Source organism: Gigantopelta aegis, chromosome 14 (genome assembly GCF_016097555.1).
Source record: "Gigantopelta aegis isolate Gae_Host chromosome 14, Gae_host_genome, whole genome shotgun sequence".
Classification (NCBI taxonomy): Eukaryota; Metazoa; Mollusca; class Gastropoda; order Neomphalida; family Peltospiridae; genus Gigantopelta; species Gigantopelta aegis.
Genome location: NC_054712.1, coordinates 10,864,208 through 10,885,811, shown reverse-complemented (window position 1 = coordinate 10,885,811; position 21,604 = coordinate 10,864,208). Strand labels below are relative to the sequence as shown.

The following is a 21,604-nucleotide window of genomic DNA, read 5'->3' as shown; positions in this document are numbered from 1 at the left end:
GGGGGGGGGGGGGTGGGGGGAGGGGGGGACATTTATATAGATTGTCCCCCGGCGTTGAAAAGTGAGGGGGACGTGTCCCCACTGTCCCCCACCGATCGACGCTCATGCATTAAACGCCTTTTCTGGGCATCTGAATCGCAGAATTAGCCATTTTTAAACATCCATTTTAAAACTGTACATAGTATTTTACCCGAAGAGTGTTTTTCATTTAGATGGCCTTACCGGTTAAGTGGGGGGGGGGGGGGGGGGGGGGGGGGGTGATGATCAGAGTCCAAGACTTTCTAGGGGGCCCTGAGGTATCTTCCCCCGAGAAAATTTTGATATTGAATGGTTTTACATGTGGTTTCTTGGCATCTAAATAGCAAAATTAGCCATTTTTAATCAATAATTTCTTAACTATTTTAAGGATTATTTTGCATTGTATTATAATTCAAGAATGTTAGTTTTTTTTATTTAGATAGCCTTAGACGCGATTTCTTGGCATCTTGATAACAAAGTTACTCATTTGGAGTTTTATAACCCAAACATAATTATTTAGAAGAGTTAAGACTCGTTACTCTTAGATCTCAACCACTAAATCGTGAATTATAGCGTTGTCCGCCTTCACTGAACACCCCCTGCGTGTGCTGTAACCTCACCGTGGTGCAGGGGTGTAACATTCTCTTTGAGAATGGCCAATACAGCAAAAAATTGAAGATTTGAGTAAAAGTCAGTATCTATCTGTGATATTTGTGTTTTTGCACAGTTCTTTACACTGTGTTTTTGTTTAAATCTTGAATTTTTATATTGATGTTGATCATCACTTTATTTGTTTGCATTACCATAGTTTGACACCCAATAGCCGATGTATTTTTCGTGCTGGGGTGTCGTTAAACATTCATTCATTCATTCATTCATTCACTGAACACAGCACTGAAACAGCTACCGCTGTGTTTGACTTCAAGCGTTTTGTTTCTGTGACTTTTTTGTGCTTGGAAGGGAAACGTCGTTTGGAGGGAGAAGTTTATTTTGTTTAATGACACCACTAGAGCACATTGATTTATTAACCATCGGCTATGGGATGTCAAACATATGGTTATTTCGACACAGTCATAGAGATGAAACCCGCTACATTTTTCCATTAGTAGCAAGGAATCTTTTATATGCACCATCCCACAGACATGATAGCAGATACCACGGCATTTGATATACCAGTCGTGGTGCACTGGCTAGAGCGAGAAATAGCCCAATAGGCCCACCGACGGAGATCGATCCTAGGCCGCATCAAGCGAACGTTTTCCCATTGGGCTACGTCCCGACCTATCGTCTGGAGGGAGACAGCAGACGCGAGTGCAGGAGTGGGGATTAGGGGGTCGAACACCCTCCTGCTCATTTTCTCTTTTCTTTTCAATACATTTTCTGTGGGAACATGTCTCGACCCCCCCCCCCCCCCCCCAATACACTTCACTCACCAGTATTGATCCCCACCCCCTGCTTGAGTTCCTGCACACGCACCTAGACAGCTGTAGCTCACCTCTTTGAAATACTTATATATTATTGTGTATTGTCAAGTGGAGTTATTGATCACATCCTGTCATCAACTATAATATGTGCAAATGGTCATTTTCAACACGGATAGTCAGCTTGGTCGGATCAAGTCTTGATCTCTATATTGCAGTGGTCGGATTAAACGCTCAGAAGTTTTAAATACAGTGCTCAACAAATAAAACAAACCCCCCCAAAAAAACTCAACAAAAACAACAACAACAATCAATAACAACCAAAACAGAATACACCCTGTGTTTCTTGGCATTAGGAGCATCAGATTCTGAGTATCATTTGTTCGTTAAGCATTGCGGTTCTGTATTTTGCGCGGTAATTCTGACGACGGTTAGGGGGAGAAGAAATTATTTATTTGATAACGCACCACTCAACACAATTTATTATTGCTATAGTGACGTCGAACATTATGGTTAGAACCCACAAAGATAAGATTGGAAACCCGTTGTCGTCATACTTACTACCGAAAGAAAACCCCCAAACATTCAGGGGTCTTTTATATGCACTTTGATATACCAGTCGTGGGGCACATGCTGCGATGAACAAATATGGAAACTACACAGTGATAATTCAATTAGAGATTGTGCTGTAATAGGTTTGATTTTGTTCCTGGTGTCTTCATGGACATTGTAGGTTAAATATGCTTGTATGTGATAGTATATGAAAAAGAAAGAAAGAAAAAACTTTGAAAATAGCACACACCCAGCTCCTCACTTCCCACCCCAGGCCTTGCCCTCGATGGGCCATGAAGCGTACCGGTGCTGGTGCCGAAGTAATGGTATAAAATACTCTGAAGTATATTCCCAATCCGGTACCAAACTGTTCCACAATTACCACCCAACAGTTTCCCAAAGTTGCTCTATCGTAATCAATGGGCGGGACGTAGCCCAGTGGTAAAGCGCTCGCTTGATGCGCGGTCGGTCTAGGATCGATCCCCGTCAGTGGGCTATTTCTCGCTCCATCCAGTGCACCACGACTGGTACATTAAATGCCGTGGTATGTGCTATCCTGTCTGTGGGATGGTGTATATAAAAGATCCTTTGCTGCTAATCGAAAAAGAGTAGCCCATGATGTGGCGACCGCGGGTTTCCTCTCTCAATATATGTGTGTGTGGTCCTTAACCATATGTCTGACGCCATATAACCGTAAATAAAATTTGTTGAGTGCGTCGTTAACTAAAACATTTCCTTCCTTCCTGTCATGATCACTTGGAACTCATAAACCCCTTCTTTATCCAACTCTGTGAGTAGTTCTTTTGTCTGGTAATTTTGGTGTCAGTTCAACAATGCTCAGCGGGATATGTTCGATGGTGGCATTTAATTTCAACTTGTTTCGTGCTTATATCCAATTAAGGTTCAAGCACGCTGTCCTGGGCACACACACCTCAGCTATCCGGGCTGTCTGTCCAGGACAGTGGGTTAGTTGTTAGTTGGTTTGTGGTTAGTGAATGAGAAGATGGTGTAGTGGCCTTACACCTACCCTTTGAGTCTTTAAGAACTCGCTCTGGGTTGGAGCCGGTACCAGGCTGCGAACCCTATACCTACCAGCCTGTAGTCCGATGGCTTAACCACGACGCCACCGAGGCCGGTTCGATCGCGTCAGCCCTGGTTGTATATGCATGACTGGGTACCTAGTTTCCACGTGATATTGGCAGAAGAGATTAATTATTACGTTAAGTACTTCGAGGGGGGGGGGGGGGGGGGGGGGGGGGGGGGGTGGGGGGGGGGGGGGGGAGTGACGCTAAATGTTTTGTTGACAAATTTAGTTTGTTGTATATTAAAATAAAACAGACATCGAAAATGGTTCGTTTCGGGCTTTCGATCGATTGTTAAATCATGTGATAAAGAAGTCTGACCTGGATATGCAAATTAGATGCATCCTGTTTCGATAGTCTGTTGTACAGGTCGCCCAACCTAATGGGGGAAAAAAATCCTGAATTTTCCGATATATTTTTAAGTACGTGAACGCCCTTTTCAAAACCATAATTTAAAGCGCACGAAAACGACATTTTCATAAAAATGATTTTAACAGCACGAAAATAGTGTAGGGTAAAAAACAACAACCCCAGTCTAGCCGGCTTTTGCGAAAAACGGCTAGCAGAAGTTAAACATGGATGATCTTTTGTATATCAATACAAGCTACACCGATGCAGATTTAATGCATTTTTATTTTTATTTTAATTGCATTTTATATTACACAATTTTATGAACTATTAAAACACGTATGATTTTGTATTATAATTTTTGCATGATATTCAATAACAATATGCAATATTATACAGTGAACACATCTGATTACACACTTAGTATTATTATACTAATACTATATAATTAAATATATACATTGTAGATCTAATGAAATCATACAAGTGATATTCTGTGAAAAGTAATCTTTTTACTGTATTTTAGTTACTGTGAAAATATGGAAATCATATTTATATTTATTTTTGTTTTGTGAACACGTTCATGATTCAATTATCTCCCATGTAACTTATTACGATCTGATTATCGAGGTCAAATGCAACTGATCGTATTTGAAAAAAAAATGCAACAACAGTACTTATAAAAATTGTACGTGAAACGTAATGTCGATAAAATGTCTGAAACTGAATACGAAGCCAAATAATGGTGACACAAGTGTAAGTTAAAATTGTACTTCGCGTTCAAGTTTTATTTTTGTTGGGGTTCTTTTGAACTGATCAGGTATGCTTTTACAGCTGTATTATTAAATAATGTCTAATTTAATAATAATGGTAATTTTAAAAAGTCCATGGTCAAGTAAATTTTGAGAAAAATTTCCACCGAAACAAATAGATCTATAAAATGACGTTGCGTCTTTTCGACAGCATATAATTACCAAAAGCGAAATATATTGTCAAAAATTAGGAAAGATGTATACAATAAATATACCATTTCGCAATTCGTGAAAATATAGTTTTCACAAATCACTCGTTGACAAAAATCGTATTGGAAAAGACCAATGAAATAGGCTCTATATAATTATTAAAATCAAACTGGGATCTTTCAATTAAAATTACCATCAAATATACCCATATCCATGCTACATAATAAAAAAAAGTCTTTAATCTGGGTTATATAATGTCTTATACTATATTAATCATTAAAATCTGAAAAGGAAGCAATAGTATTTGTTTAAAGTTCGTATTCCATATCCGTCTGTTTAATCACGTGACCCTATACGAAATCACGTGACTATTGGCATTCAGTTGATAGGTTCCTGTGTCGTGCGCTCTTTTCCTTTACTTCTCTTCCAAGCGACGGTGGCGACCACGGCTACCAAACAGGCAACGACGGCGACACACGAGCTGGCGACTACACCGAGGGAGAGAGGAATCGAAGACTGCGAAGAACCTGAAAATTAATGACAGTATGAATGTTTAACGACACCCCAGCACATAAATACACTATTGGGTGTCTAAAAAACATAAAATAAGTAAAGCGTAAAGCGCTCAACTGATGAGCGGTCGGTGTGGGATCGATCCTCGTCGGGGGGGCGGGGGGGGGGGGGGGGGGGGGGGGGGGGGGAAGGGGGGGGGGGGGAAGGGCTATTTGGCTATTTCGAGCAACAGCCATTGCACTGGTATATGAAAGGTCATGGCATGTGCTATCCTGTCTGTGGAATGGTGCATATTTTCTTTCCTTTTACTCAGTGGTTATTAAAAAACCCCGATACACATTAAGTTAAAGTTTGTTTTGTTTAACGACACCACTAGAGCACATCAATTTATTAATCATCGGCTATTGGATGTTAAACATTTGGTAATTTTAACATACATGTATAGTCTTAGAGCGGAAACTCGCTACATTGTTCCATATGTAGCAAGGGATCTTTTATTTGCACCATCCCACAGACAGGATAGCACATACCACGGCCTTTGATGTACCATTCGTGGTGAACTGGCTAAAGCAAGAAATACCCCACCGACTGGCATATCCTCTTTAAGAAGATGATCCCGAGTGTTCCGCCATTTTCACATGTATCCGACTAATAGAAGGGACGGAAAAAAACATAAAAAACCCAAACATCAAACAAACACCCAAAACGGACGATAAAACCGTTATCAATAATTAAAACAGTATCTCTGAATCAAATGGGTATTTCCATGAACCTCTGACTGATCCCTCGAAACATTTTCGCATTTCGATTGTCGATGTATGTATATTTAACATGTTCTCGTTTAGAATGTTGATATATGTACATTCAACATGTTCTCATTTAGAACATGTTCTCGTTCAGAATGTCGATGTATGTATATTTAACATTTTCTCGTTTAGAATGTCGATGTATCTATATTTAACATATTCTCGTTTAAAATGTCGATGTATATATATTTAACATGTTCTCGTTTAGAATGTCGATGTATGTATATTTAATATGTTCTCGTTTTACAATGTCGATGTATGTATATTTAACTAGTTCTCGTTTAGAATGTCGATGTATGTATATTTAACATGTTCTCGTTTAGAATGTCGATGTATGTATATTTAACATGTTCTCGTTTAGAATGTCGATGTATGTATATTTAACATGTTCTCGATTTACAGTGTCGATGTATGTATATTTAACGTGTTCTCGTTTACAGTGTCGATGTATGTATATTTAACGTGTTCTCGTTTACAGTGTCGATGTACGTATATTTAACGTTTTCTCGTTTACAATGTCGATGTACGTATATTTAACATGTTCTCGTTTACAATGTCGATGTATGTATATTTAACATGTTCTCGTTTACAATGTCGATGTATGTATATTTTAATATGTTCTCGTTTGCAATGTCGATGTATGTATATTTAACATGTTCTCGTGTACAATGTCGATGCATGTATATTTTTGTATGTAACATTTTCTTGTTTGGAATGTCGATGTATGTTTATTTAACATGTTCTCATTTAGAATGTCGATGTATGTTTATTTAACATTTTCTCGTTTACAATGTCGATGTACGTTTATTTAAAATTTTCTCGTTTACAATGTCGATGTACGTTTATTTAACATATTCTCGTTAGAATGTCGATGTACGTTTATTTAACATTTTCTCGTTTACAATGTCGATGTACGTGTATTTAACATATTCTCGTTTAGAATGCCGATGTATATATATCTAATGGCCAGTATTGGAGTATTCTCTATATAAACAACTCGTAAGATAAATGGTATCTAACGGCCATTCATGGAGTATGTTCTATATAAACAACTCGTTGTAAGTTAAATGCTATCTAATGGCCACTCATGGAGTATTTTCTATATAAACAACTCGTTGCAAGATAAATGGTATCTAACGGAAACGAATGTAGTATTCTTTGTTTAATATGTAACTTCAGTTGTTAAAAATGCTCTTCATTAGTCAGACACGTTTTAACACATTGATAACAGTATCTTTAAATTAGGATAGTTTGTTTGAAGTGTCACTACGGAATATATTTTTTACTATCTAAACATATAAAATATATAATTCATATAGGTATTGTTAACATCCAATAGCCGATAATTAATAAATCAATGTGCTCTAGTGGTATCATTAAACAAAACACTTTATTAATTTCATGTACTGACACACTATTCGTCGGAAGGGTGGGACGTAGCCCAGCGGTAAAGAGTTCGATTGATGCGCAATCGGTCTGGGATCGATCCCCGTCGGTGGACCCATTGGGACTGGTATATCAAAGTATGTGATATGCTGTCTGTGTGATGGTGCATATAAAAGATCCCTTGCCACTAACTGAAAAATGTAGCGGGTTTCCTCTCGAAGACTATACCAAATTACCGAATGTTTTGACATCCAATAACCAATGATTAATAAGTCAATGTGCTCTAGTGGTGTCGTCAAACCAAAACAAACTTTTAACTATTCTTCGGTTTCTTTTAAATGGTGTTGTGATCCTGGCCAAGTGACAGAGTAGTATGACCTGCCATACCAGTTAATAGAAGATGAAATGTTTCAGCTGATGCATCTGAACAGATTGACCGGCCTCGGTGGCGTCGTGGCAGGCCATCGGTCTACAGGCTGGTAGGTACTGGGTTCGGATCCCAGTCGAGGCATGGGATTTTTAATCCAGATACCGACTCCAAACCCTGAGTGAGTGCTCCGCAAGGCTCAATGGGTAGGTGTAAACCACTTGCACCGACCAGTGATCCATAACTGGTTAAACAAAGGCCATGGTTTGTGCTATCCTGCCTGTGGGAAGCGCAAATAAAAGATCCCTTGCTGCTAATCGGAAGAGTAGCCCATGTAGTGGCGACAGCGGGCTTCCTCTCAAAATATGTGTGGTCCTTAACCATATGTCTGACGCCATATAACCGTAAATAAAATGTGTTGAGTGCGTCGTTAAATAAAACATTTCTTTCTTTCTGTACAGATTGATTGATTGATTGATCAATAAGATGTATTGTTGTATGGATTGTGTCTGATGACTGACTGATCGATTGATTTATGGATGGATTGGTTGGTTGTTTGCATGATTAGTTGGTTGCTGGACTGCTTGATTCATTCATTTCAACTTATTTTCGTACTTATATCCAATTAAGGTTCAAGCACGCTGTCCTGGGCACACACCTCAGCTATCTGGGCTGTCTGTCCAGGACAGTGGGTTAGTTTTTAGCTAGTAGTGGTTAGTGAGAGAGAAGAGGGTGTAGTGGCCTTACACCTACCCACTGAGCCCATAAGAACTCGCTCTAGGTTGGAGCCTGTACCGAGCTGCGAACTCTGTACCTACCGGTCTGTAGTCCGATGGCTTAACCAATGCGCCACCGAGCCCGACTAACTGACTGACGGGAAATGGCCGGTGTGTGGTACGGACAAGGAACAAAAGACAAGGACCTGTCGCTATTGGAAATACATGGACTGGGATGTGGAAAAGGATAGCGAATGAACTTGAAACATAAGAGGAGCTGCCAGATCAGGAAAAAATAGACGGAATTTAAAAGAGAGAAGTAAGTAAGTAAGTAAGTAAATAAGTAAAGTAAGTAAGTAAGTAAGTAAGTAAGTAAGTAAGTAAGTAAGAAATGTTAAATATTCTCGAGCTTTGCGCTTTCAACAGTGGCAAGTAAATGTCGCCCTCACCAGTTCCAGAATTGTCTTTCATCAGGATGAACGGACCCGTGGAGACCAGGTGAGACGCATGATGCGAAGCACTTCGACGCCGTCTGCTCCTGGAGTGACCTTGACACGAGGTGACGCAGTCGTGCTGACGACAGACGGACACCTGGCAGTGTACGTACACGAGGCTGGGCGAGCCGGACGGATCAGTGGACATGAACTTGAAAGCATTGAAGCTGAATCGAAACTCGGTCAACGATGGGGAACGGTGGACTCGAACTTCTGGCTGCATGGAGCATCTGTGTTAACAAAGTTAAAGTTTTGTTTTGTTTAACAGCATCAGCAAAGCACATTTATTTATTAATCATCGGTCATTGGATGACAAAAATATTAGGTAATTCTAACATATACTCTTAGAGAGGACACCTGCTATTTTTTATAAAAAAAATTGCATTAGTAAAAAGGCATCTTTTTATGCACTTTTCACGTATGGGACAGCACATATCACGGCCTTTGATATACATCGACCTCGGTGGTGTCGTGGTTACGCCATCGGACATAAGGATGGTAGATAAGGGTTCGTAGGTTGGTACCGGGTCCCACTCAAAGCGAGTTTTAACGACTCACTGGGTAGTTGTAAGTCCACTACAACCTCTCCTCTCTTACTAAGCACTAACAGTTAACAACTAACCCGCTGTCCTGGACAGACGGCCCATTGAGCTGAGGTGTGTGCCCAGGACAGCATGCTTGAACCTTAATTGGATATAAGCATCAAAATAAGTTGTGGTCTGTGAAAACAAAAAAGAGATAAAGACTTTGTGAAAGAGATAAACAAATCTTCTTAAAAGATCTCTTCATAAAATGTGGTAGAGTGTCAAAGGCGCTATAGGTCGTAAAATCGACCAAACTCCGCGAACCCATTGTCACGGGGATCCTATAATACCCGTAACTGAATAAAACACGATTATCCAGATATCTCTCCTAACTGTATATCTATTTGATATCTCTGTATCGCAGTCTAATACCCGAGTGGCTCGGCTCTAGGTATAATCAGAGATAAGATCTTATATATATATATATATAGCACGTTTAGTTCACTAGAAAACACAACAAAACACAATACACTTTGGAATCTGTATTAACACTACGCTAACAAATGTACTTGCCGCAGTAGTTAATTAACAACAACAATATAATAACAACCCAGAGCTAATCACTTAATTAGTTAATCACTAGGTGTCTAGTTTACACAATATTCTAATCACTTCACCGTGATACAACACTCACACGTGTGATAATTGAGAAACGCTGCCAGGGGAACTTAATTAATAAAGGAATTACAACTCTATTCCTAACTGGTTAATTTTTAATTAACCCTTAAATACTCATTCATTAACCTTGTAATACAGAATTAATACTGGTAAATATCACAATAAAGACAATAACCTACAGTTTACCCAGGTCCTCTAGGATGACCGGCTAAGCTTTATATTACCAAATACTCGTATAAAAATATTAGAACAGTGAAGCCTACAATTTACTTCGTCAGATACCCGGAGACACTGTCTAAAGAATATTGGTATAATACAGTATTAAAATATTTAAAGTCACATCAATCACATCAAGGTTATACAACAGAGCAGAAATATATATTTACAAAGTTCAGTCGGACTACGTTCCCCGGAAGCCTTCCAATGATTCTCCTCGATTTCTGTAAAATCCTATCTATTTATTCAAAAATCTCAGAGACAGCGAATATCGCCTGGGGGCACAACGCGGTACCTCACCTATCATGTGATAGTTCCACAACTCCCAGAGACGGTATATTTTCTTAGATGGCCAGACTTACTGTCGCCAGTTCGCTAGAAATACCCGGTCGTAAACCGCACTATCGGAGGTATTACGTAACTACTGGCCACATGGCCTCCACACCTGGTCTAAGTGCATAATGGAAACGCAGCTCTACCACAGTCGCGCGGGGTATTACGTAACCAAGCTGCACATGGCCCTCTAAAACAATTAACATCGCCACAGGCGAAAAGATAAGAGCATGTTCCGTCACACCCATGCAACAACTTATGATAATTAATAAGAACTTTAATTGAAAAAAAAAAAAAAAATCTCTTTGCCCACTTTGACCTCTTAAAACTATTGTTCGAGTCACACATCTCCAAGGCATAATCATTTCCAATATGGCCGACGATACTTCTACAAAATAAATAATGTTCGTGACACCTAGTCCGGTGCTTATAAAACTTTTAGAGTCTGGACTCAAGATGCTATAATAGAGTCTGAGACATTAATGTCATGTCAATGTCATACACATCGTATGCGTATGACGTCATTAGAGACTGAGTCTGGACTCTTGAACGTTGTATAAGCACGGGCCCATGTCGTTGTATAAGCACGGGACCATGTCAGATTCCTGGTTGCTAGCACAACGATACCTGCAACTGAGAAAGAACATGGATATGTGCTTAAGGTCATCCACCCCGGCTCATTTGTAGACAATGACTACTTGGTGTTTAACAATCTGCTATAAAGTTTAAAGTTTGTTTTGTTTAACGACACCACTAGAGCACATTGATTTGTTAATCATCGGCTATTGGATGTCAAACATTTGGTAATTTTGACATTTAATCTTTGAGTCATGATGCTCTGGCTGGAACGAGAAATAGCCCAGTGAGCCCGCCGACGGGGATCGATCCTAAACCGACCGCGCATCAAGCGAGCGCTACAGTCTGCTATAGGCCAAGGTGGTGATACTGATCTCTACGGCTCTCTAATAGACCACAATGTCAAATGTCAGTAACTACTACGACTACTACGACTACAGTGGGCGATAAAACTTCTAAGTCTAGACTCGAGACCCCAATAGAGTCCGGCGTCGTGGCAGGCCATCGGTCTACAGGCTGGTAGGTACTGGGTTCGGATCCCAGTCGAGGTATGGGATTTTAAATCCGGATACCGACTCCAAACCCTGAGTGAGTACTCCGCAAGGCTCAATGGGTAGGTGTAAACCACTTGCACCGACCAGTGATCCATAACTGGTTCAACAAAGGCCATGGTTTGTGCTATCCTGCCTGTGGGAAGCGCAAATAAAAGATCCCTTGCTGCCAATCGGAAGAGTAGCCCATGTAGTGGCGACAGCGGGTTTCCTCTCAAAATCTGTGTGGTCCTTAACCATATGTCTGACGCCATATAACCGTAAATAAAATGTGTTGAGTGCGTCGTTAAATAAAACATTTTTTTCTTTCTTTCCAATAGAGTCCGAGACACTAATGTCATGACAACGCCATACGTGCGTGTGACGTCATTTGAGATTGAGTCTGGACCCATATTCACATACATCGTAAGCCTAGTTTTACACGTAAACGTAAATCTACGACTGAAGAGCTATTCACGAAAAAACGAAAACGTAAGTTACGTGTAAAGTTGGACGTAAATATAAGAGTGCCTCCGGTTACAACTAACGCTGCACGTAAGTCGTATACATATAATAAATCAAGCACGATCGACGTTAGTTACTATTATTTACGGAAACTGGCAGCATTTCCAATAAATGAAGCAGTTTGTGATGGCGAACGCCCGCGGATTTAACATATTTTTGTTGGTGATCAAACGGATGTTTTCCACTCGGCCAATTTCTCCTGAGTTATCTTTTCCTTTAAAAAAAAAAAAAAAGAGTAAAGTTTCTTTTATTTAACGACGCCACTAGAGCACATTGATTTTTAATCTTATCATCGGCTATTGGACGTCAAACATATGGTCATTCTGACACTGTTTTTAGAGGAAACCCGCTGTCGCCACATAGGCTACTCTTTTTTACGACAGGCAGCAAGGGATCTTTTATTTGCGCTTCCCACAGGCAGGATAGCACAAACCATGGCCTTTGTTGAACCAGTTATGGATCACTGGTCGGTGCAAGTGGTTTACACCTACCCATTGAGCCTTGCGGAGCACTCACTCAGGGTTTGGAGTCGGTATCTGGATTAAAAATCCCATGCCTCGACTGGGATCCGAACCCAGTACCTACCAGCCTGTAGACCGATGGCCTGCCACGACGCCACCGAGGCCGGTTTTTAAAAAAATGTCCTCAAGTTCGTACCAAAACGCGGATCCTCACCAATACCAAAATGTCATGGTTCGCCGTTCGCGATGTTATTGTTAGCAGACGACAAACGAAATTGAGTTTTGCGCATTTGTTAATTACCCAGTAGCCATCGTTTCTAATGGGTTTTTTTTTTAATTTCTCCGGTGAGAGTGTTAAATCGTAGATTTACGTCCAACTAAGTTACGTTTACATTTACGACCGTCTTTGAGAATAAGGTGCTTCTTGTACGTAAACGTAAATCTACGGCAGACGTAAGTGCTAGTCGTAGACGTAAATTTATACCTTTTTGTGAATATGGGTCCTGGACTCTAAAAGTTTTATAAGCACGGGCCCTGAACGATAAAACCATTAATATATTAATATATTCGAGCTTGCATATCTCCGCAAGACAGAAGCAAAAACAAAAATACTGTGACAGTAGCAACAGTATATTCTGAAAAACAATTCTCAAATCGTATCTCTGTACAAGGCAGGGTACAATTTCACAAAACATCGTAAGCCTAGTTCTGCAGGGGCGGGATGTAGCCGAGTGGTAAAGCGTTCGCTTGATGTGCGGTCGATCTGGGATCGATCCCCGTCGGTGGGCCCATTGGGCTATTTTTGGCTCCAGCCAGTGCACCACGACTGGTATATCAAAGGCCGTGGTATTTGTTATCCTGTCTGTGGGATGGTGCATATAAAAGAGTAGCCCATAAAGTGGCGACAGCAGGTTTCCTCTTTCAATATCTGTGTGGTCCTTAACCATATGTCTGACGCCATATAACCGTAAATAAAAAGTGTTGAGTGCGTCGGTAAATAAAACATTTCCTTTTCCTAGTTTTGCACGTAAATCTACAACTAAACCACAATTTGTGTTACTATTAAAAGTACAACAAACATAGTTTGAAAAAACAAACATATTTCATTTTCTTTTGTTCTTAAAATGCTTGATCTTCCGTAATGATGTAATTTTCTGCGTGAAATAATATGATGAATGACTGTCCGTAAAATTGTTAGTCGCAGACGTAAACTTACGAGGGGCGGGATTTAGCTCAGTCGATTGAGTTCTCGCTCGAGGTGCTTGCGTCGCAGGATCGAACCACCTTTGTGGATCCATTCAGCTGACTGGGTTTTTTCTTCTTGTTCCAACCAGTGCACTACAACTGGACAAAAGCCGTGGTATGTGCTTTCCTGTCTGTGAGAAAGTGCATATACAAGATCCCTTGCTGCTTCGGGAAAAATGTAGCGGGTTTCCTCTGATGACTACGAGTCAGAATTACCAAATGTTTGACATCCAATAGCTGATGATTAATCAATGATTATGTGCTCCAGTGGTGTCGTTAAACAAAACAAACTTTAACATTAAACTTACGATGTTTTGTGAAACTGGCTCCAGAGGCTTACATTTATCAGAAGGACACATAACTAAACCTGCAAGAGGCCGGTCTGCACAATACAGGAGCCTATTTCACAAAACATCGTAAGTTTACGTCTGCACAATACAGGAGCCTAGTTCACAAAACATCGTAAGTTTACGTCTGCGACTAGCGGTTATACCGGGCATACGTTTATATATGTTTTTGGCATCTATTTCATGCAGAAAATTACATCATTACAGAAGATGGAGCATTTTAAGGACAAACCAAAATGAAATATGTGTATTTTAAACTATATTAATTTTGTTGTACTATAATAGTAGTACAAATGTTTTGTGAAATTGGGTCCTGGGGCCTTTTTCACAAAACATCGTAAGTTTACGTCTGCGACTGGCAGTTATACCGGCCATACATTTACACGTGTTTGGCATCTATTTCACAAAGAAAACTACATCATTACAGAAGATGGAGTATTTTAAGGACAAACCAAAATGAAATATGTGTATTTTAGACTATATTTGTTTGTTGTACTATAATAGTAATACAAATGTTTTGTGAAAATGGGTCCTGAGGCCTATTTCACAAAACATCGTAAGTTTACGTCTGCGACTGGCAGTTATACCAAACATACATTTACACGTGTTTGGCATCTATTTCACAAATAAATTACATCATTACAGAAGATTGAGAATTTTAAGCACAAAAGAAAAATGAAATACGTGTACTTTTAACTATATATTTTTTTTGTACTATAATAGTAATAAAAAGTGTGGTTTAGTCACAGATTTACGTTTACGTGCAAAACTAAGCTTACGATGTTTAGTGAAATATGGCCCAGATATATTTACTGGACGATTAACATCTGTAATGACTTACCCGTTTTGAAGCAGCGACCAGAACACGGGGTCGTTTGGTGAAGACGAGGGGGTGGCCAGGCACCTGTCGGCGAAAATCCCGATGTTGGCTACAGTCGAGGGGTCGATGGACAGCATGACGTGAAGCTCCTCATTCAAAGGCACTTGCATCGGTAAGCTGGTACTCGGTATTTCCGACTGGAACGTATCGTCGGAGAATCCTCTCATCTGAAAATGTAGATGTCCGAAACGTTTCTCGAAAATCCTCAGACTGCCGTGGAGCGGGGTGTACGACATGGTGACGTTGGCTCTGCGCGGGTACTCGCACTCCACGGGGATGAACAGATCGCCGGCGTCGCCGAAACTGATGCGGCTGGACTGGCTTCTGGCAGCATTAGTCACACGGGCAGAGAGTTGGTTCCGGAACACGACAGAGGTCTTGGTGAACTGCATGGTGGTCCCACACTGACTCAGCCCGACGCTGGCGACGTGGTGGGTCCCGTTGAAGATCACCGGGCACTGTGGGTCACGGAGGGTGACGTTGTATCGTGGGAGGATGGTGACGGGGATGAAGATCTCCATGGTGGTGGGCGTGCAGAGGATGTCCGATCGTTGAGTGACGCCATTGGCTGTTGTAGCTGGATGATTCGTCGTTGTGGTCGCTGACAAAACGCAAATGTATAGACTCGTAAAAAATCAAGATCTTAAGCATCACCGAGAAGGTGACGGATGAATGCTATTCCAAACAAAACAATCTGAAAATGTCAGTCTTTGTACATGTATCACAAAACAATGTCTATCAATAATTAGAAACATTTTGTCTATCCTCTTTTCTGTCTAGATTTGTTCTTAAAAATATTTTAGTCTACCGTGAAATCTGGATTGGGCAGGTTACATCCAAGTCTGGACTTAGCTCTCAAGCTTCAAGTCTGGACTCGAATTAGGAAATTTGGTTTCATCATATAGTCAGTATGATGTAAACAGTGTAAAGGTTTACACTATTTTTATTTATCATAGCCCATGCTAAGTACTATTATTATTTTATGCAGCAATGCGATGCTATTCCTTGAGAGAATGTGAAAACATCCAAAATGAAAGACTTAAAACTTCAATAATGTCCAACAGTAAACATCCATGTTTATAGAACGTAGTCTCGGAACAAACCAAGTCTTAACTTACATGCAATTAGTACGGCGTTAGAAATGGTATTGCGTTAAGACTTGGCCCGTTTCAACTGTCTTACAGTTTTATAAACATATGATCTGACTTGGCGTTTGCCTGTAGCGAAATCAAAGAACTCTGGGACATAATCAGACAGTTCTGTATTGCTAACAACATTCAGCGTCCGGATAAAGTTATCATTCAGACATAATATGACTTCTTCATTAGATCTGGAGAGATATCAAGTAGTCCACAAATTGCCTGAAACTATAAAAAGAAAAACAATTATTAATTCCATGTAATGATTGCTCGTCGTTGATTTCAGTTACATTCGGCTGATTCCGGTTTCGTCATCGGCAGTTCCTTCTTCGTAATAGCATACAAATATGATGATGGTAATGATGATGAAAATGGTTGAAGCAAAGCGGAAAGTTTATATAAAAAATCTACTTACCAAATTATACTTACATGATTGTTAAGTGCGTACTACGCGAGAAATGCGCTGGTTTGTTTGTGTCCATCTTGTGTTGGAAGAATTCGTGGTTTCTACGTGAATAGTTGCACTTACCGGCGTTATCGGTGTTATATCAAACATTACCGTGTGAAGAACGTCCGGCATCCCAAGTAGATACCCACGTCAACTGGAAATACTTGGCTATTTCTGAGAAGAAAATAAATGAATAAATAAAAAACAGATGTTGAATTTTTTTTTTAAGTTGTAATTTTACATTTCATAAATGTTATGTTTTATGTATGTGATGTGGAGGTATTGTCAGACCAGAATAAACCGGATTGTAGATCAGTTCATGTGGAAGTACTCGCCTGAGGAGCGATGAATCGTAGGTTGATACACCCCACCCCAACCTCCACCCTGTTGACCAAATGTTTGTTTTGTTTTGTTTGTTTGTTTGGTTTGGTTCTTTGGTTCTTTATTTTATGTATTTATTTCGTTTCGTTTGTTTTGGTGTTGTTGTTTTTTTGTTTTGTTTTTTTGTTGTTTTTTCTTGGGGGGTGGGGGCTCTAGATTTGTTCACCCTAATCTGTGGTATACCAAAACCCGTGGTACATGTTATATGTGCCTTTCTGTTCGAGACTAGATGCTATAAACTATTAGAAAGGAACAGACTATGTGGTGGCAGCGGCTATTCTCTTGGATCAAATGTTGCGTAGTTTACAATGTGCTGATGTGTCGTTAAACAAGCTTTCTGTTCCTTTTTTGTCCGACCAATACCACAAGAGATATATACTAAACTGCAGTGGTATGTGTTGTGCTGTCATTTTAAGGAGTCTACGACACACTGACTAATACAAAATAAACGTGTCGTGTTCTCAGGGCCGTAGCTAGCAGGGGGTGAGTGGGAGTGGGCATGAACGTCCCCCAATTTTTATTTTTCAATTCGGTAAAAATAATAGAAATGTAAAGAAAATCCTCTTCTTGAACCGTTTGATGAATTTTGTATCCTCCCTGAAATGGCTGCAAAATGGTATTTCCGAGCCTCTAAATTTCAAATTGTCCCAGGGGGCATCTCCCCAGACCCACTAGTATCTTGCGTCTTTCATGCTCGTTCGTTCCTAGAATTCATCTGCTCCCCCCGCAACATATCCTAGCTACGGCCCTGGTGCTGTCAGTGTAAGCGCAGCTAAAGCAGAGGAAAGTGAACGATAAAAGATAAAATAAGTCGTGTTGCTCGACAATTGTAATTGTTAGAAAAACATATGCAACCAACACGTAATTGAATCGTTAATTACCTTTTGTCCCCCGAGGCCAACATCTTACACCCAGCAGCTGCTGGATCCTCTGTTCACGAAACGTCCTGAAATGTGCATTTACAAAAGTACAAAACTCTTGATACTAACCGTGTAGCGGAGAATATTTAGACGAAAAGATATCAAATTTCGTTTTGTAAGGTAAATAAAACACATACACACACACACACGAACACGAACACGAACACACAACACACACACACACACACACACACACACGCATGCGCACGCACACACACACACACTAACACGACCCCCCCCCCCCACACACACACAAACACACACACGAACATGAACACACACACACACATACACGCACGAACACACACACACACACAAACACACGCACATACACACACACACTTAGTCACACACATACACGCACACACACACACACACACACACACACACACACACACACAAAACACTAAGAAACAACACAACCCAACAACAAACAAACAAACATAAAAATAAAACAAAATAAACAAACCCGAATGAAAGAAAGACCCGAAACGAACCTCGAACAAAACAAGTAAATGTCACACTAGATAGGTAACTTAATTGTATTGAAAAACGTGATTTAGTAAATAAAATAACTAGTCGCTAAATGAGTTGAGTTTACCACCAAGTAGGTTAAGTAAGTAGCTAAGTAAAAAAGATAAATATGCTAATTAATTGAATATACTGACCTTAGCAATTACATAGTTACGACTGTTTCTTCTTCTTTGTTTTTCGGGGGGGGGGGGGGGGGGGGTGATTCCTCCCCCCCCCCCCCCCGAACGATTTTCCTGAGTTTTCAGATATTGTATTATGTTTCTGACTACCAGTCTTTTTAAAGATTAAAATTACATATTAAATACACTTTCTTGTTTAGATATCCACTGTCTGTGCATCCAACAAACACTTTATAGGCCTATCTTATATGTAATTATATAGTAACTAAAAAGGCTACGTTAGTTGGAAACATTTTACAAATAAACTCGGGGCAGTTCCTTTAATTTAATAATTTTCTTCAATACCGTCCCGGAGTTAATTTGTAGATCCAGCCAGTTTACCATGGTTGGTATATCATCAAAGGCCGTGGTATGTGCTATCATGTCTGTGGCATCGTGCATATAGAAGATCTCTTGCTACTAAAGGAAAAATGTAGCGGGTTTCCTCTCTAAGACGATATGTCAAAATTACCAAATGTTTGACATCCAATAGCCGATGATAAATAAATCAATGTGCTATAGTGGTGTCGTTAAACAAAACAAACAAACAAACAAGAAATAATTTGTAGAAACACTAGCTAAAAATTAATTTTATACAAAACGGTCAAGATACGTACCTTGAAAACACTTTAGCACAGTAGATTTTATTTATTAAAACGCTAACAACAAGAACAGAGTTTATAACTTGAACTCGTTCACACATGTACCTTACCACTGCGCTTGATTAGGATCTCTTATGAAAACTCCATGCCAGTGTCGGCGAAATGCCGCACGATATCTGATATTGTTTTGTAATGCTACACGGTTATATTAGCAACGCCAAATTGCGTGTTCTAGAAACCAAGACATGCGCAGTCGAGGTCAACAATGGTTTCCGAGGAAAAGCAGGTTAAGTTGGGCCCGACGAACCAGGAAGATAGATTAGGGAAGTAGCAAAAGGCAGACGCCGAAAAGTGCGATAAGTGTGTGTGTGTTAGTGTTAAGTGTTAGTGTGTGTTAGTGTGTGTGTGTGTGTGTGTATGTGTGTGTGTGTGTGTGTGTGTGTGTGTGTGTGTGTGTGTGTGTGTGTGTGTGTGTGTGTGTGTGTGTGTGATTGTATGTATGTATGTGTTAGTAGGTGTTCTCTCTCTCTCTCTCTCTCTCTCTCTCTCTCTCTCTCTCTCTCTCTCTCTCTCTCTCTCTCTGTATGTGTGTGTATGTGTTAGTGTGTATGTGTGTGTATGTGTGTGTGTGTGTGTGTTAGTGTGTATCTATGTACGTGTGTGTGTGTGTGTATGTTTGTGTTAGTGTGTGTATGTGCGTGTGTGTGTGTGCTTTGTGTGCTAAAGGAGACACACATACACGAAGAAATCAAAGTAAGATGGAGTGACGGTTGGGGGGGGGGGGGGGGGAAAGAGAAAAGGGTAAAGCCCTCTCCCATCCCCAAACTCCGAAGAAAATGTATTACGCCTCGGTGAAATTGAATTGATATATCGCTGAACGCCCCACCCCGCCCCCCCCCCCCCCCTCCCCCGCCAAACTGTTATCATCTTCCGACCCCTCTGTAATATTTTAACAGAACTACCACTCTGTCAGACACTGAGTGCTGTGTAATATTTGTGTTGTCCTTTGCTACTGGTGACAGAAAAACTAGGTCAATTTGATTAGAACATATTTATCATCATTGAAAGTTGATTTAATGCAAGGCAACACATAAATGTGTACTTATCGTGAGGTAGTTTTAACAAAAGGCGCACACTAGATTAAAGGCGCTCAATCACGTATTTAGTGGGCCTTATTTCTCTAAATATGGATTATAAATGGAAATTAAATTCATTTGGAATACCAAACCTAGTTATTGTATGATCCAAAACATTTCAATTGAACTACGATCGAGGGAATTCCATGACACGCTTCATTTTTAAAATTTGGAACTCTTGTTGTGAAAAGTCATAAAAATACGGCAAAACAGACTCGTAGTGATGAGGCTGTATATACGACCGTATAATGTGATGAGGTTGTATATAAAACCGTATAATGTATTTTAGAATTTTATATAAACGACCGCCGTGTATAGAGACTTGACAAATGAGGGCCAGCTATATAATAAAATAATTTTTTAAAATATATTATTTTATGACGAAAATAACTGCGAATAAGCTGAAATAAAATAATAAACAGTCGGAACATTTATTATTATTATTATTATTATTATTATTATTATTATTACTATCAGGAGCGTGTTCATGAAATTTAGCAGGGGAGAGAGTCTAGACGGTTAGAACGCTATAGTGCTTGGTTCAAAAACGGATAACATGTTTCCCATTGTCACAAATGTGGCATACGACCAACCAGTCGTTTTCCGTTAAACGTTTGCAAATTATTTTGACTGATTCGCAAAGTGGTCATTCGATTTAATGTAAAAAAAAAAAACCTCAAAGAAACAAACAAACAAACAAACAAAAAACAAAAACCCCCACAAAAAACAACAACATGTTTTGTCGTCCAAAGGTTGCCTTAATTATTAACTTAACCCAGTTGAATCCAGTTCTACGTACAAGGACAAGTTCAGCCTGCCGGTTGTGCGTGTGTGCACGCACGTTAATCTTGCAATTTTATAGCCCTCCCCCCCCCCCCCCCCCGATAAAACACCGCCCCCTCCACCCCATAAAGGTAGTAGTAGGCTAATAATAATAATAATAATATAAAGCGAGCTCCGTTGTCTAGTGGATAAGCTGCTGGACAATCAAGTTGACGATAGTGGGTCAAATCCCGTCAAAGCTGGCTCACACATTCATTCATCTTTCTCATCTATCACCCTCTGACTATCATTCTCATTATCTTAATATAAAAAAATATAAACAATTCCAATTTCTCCGACGATTTCAATCTGTTTCGATACTTTCTGTCATTTTCCTCCGACTCCGTCTTCTGAGCTGTCCACACCATCGCCTACCTGTCGCAACTTCCTCCACGGGTGCAGTCTCTGTGTATATCCCTGCACCCACCTGGCATCCTCGTCCTCTATCGCTAATAAAGCTGGTCTAACCCACGGCACTAACTAA

At 40.1% G+C, this 21,604-nt stretch overlaps 1 protein-coding gene across 5 annotated transcripts; it reads right to left on the bottom strand.

Annotated features, from left to right (window-relative positions):
* Positions 1-3,688: 3,688 nt before the first annotated feature.
* LOC121388528 (ZP domain-containing protein-like) lies at positions 3,689-19,403 on the bottom strand. 5 transcript variants are annotated; one of them, XM_041519900.1, is made up of 6 exons: positions 19,273-19,403; positions 17,830-17,894; positions 16,535-16,741; positions 14,942-15,581; positions 8,621-8,895; positions 3,689-4,910 (listed from the first exon to the last, which is right to left on the bottom strand). In XM_041519900.1, exons 4-6 carry the CDS (start codon positions 15,499-15,501, stop codon positions 4,762-4,764), a joined length of 984 nt encoding a protein of 327 aa, XP_041375834.1. In that variant the 5' UTR covers positions 15,502-15,581; positions 16,535-16,741; positions 17,830-17,894; positions 19,273-19,403; the 3' UTR covers positions 3,689-4,761. The 5 variants fall into 5 exon arrangements, with proteins under 5 accessions (XP_041375834.1, XP_041375835.1, XP_041375830.1 ...); XM_041519901.1 differs by having other exon boundaries at positions 16,549-16,741; XM_041519896.1 differs by having other exon boundaries at positions 14,942-16,741.
* Between the last annotated feature and the right edge of the window lie 2,201 nt (positions 19,404-21,604).

Excerpts from the sequence above, each read along its gene's own strand:
- LOC121388528 (XM_041519896.1), bottom strand. The coding sequence starts at position 15,501 with ATGGAGATCTTCATCCCCGTCACCATCCTCCCACGATACAACGTCACC. Across the intron at positions 8,896-14,941 it reads TGGTCGCTGCTTCAAAACGG|ATGCTCCATGCAGCCAGAAG; the intron begins GTAAGTCATTAC and ends TTGTTAACACAG. Across the intron at positions 4,911-8,620 it reads GAAAGACAATTCTGGAACTG|GTTCTTCGCAGTCTTCGATT; the intron begins GTGAGGGCGACA and ends ATTAATTTTCAG.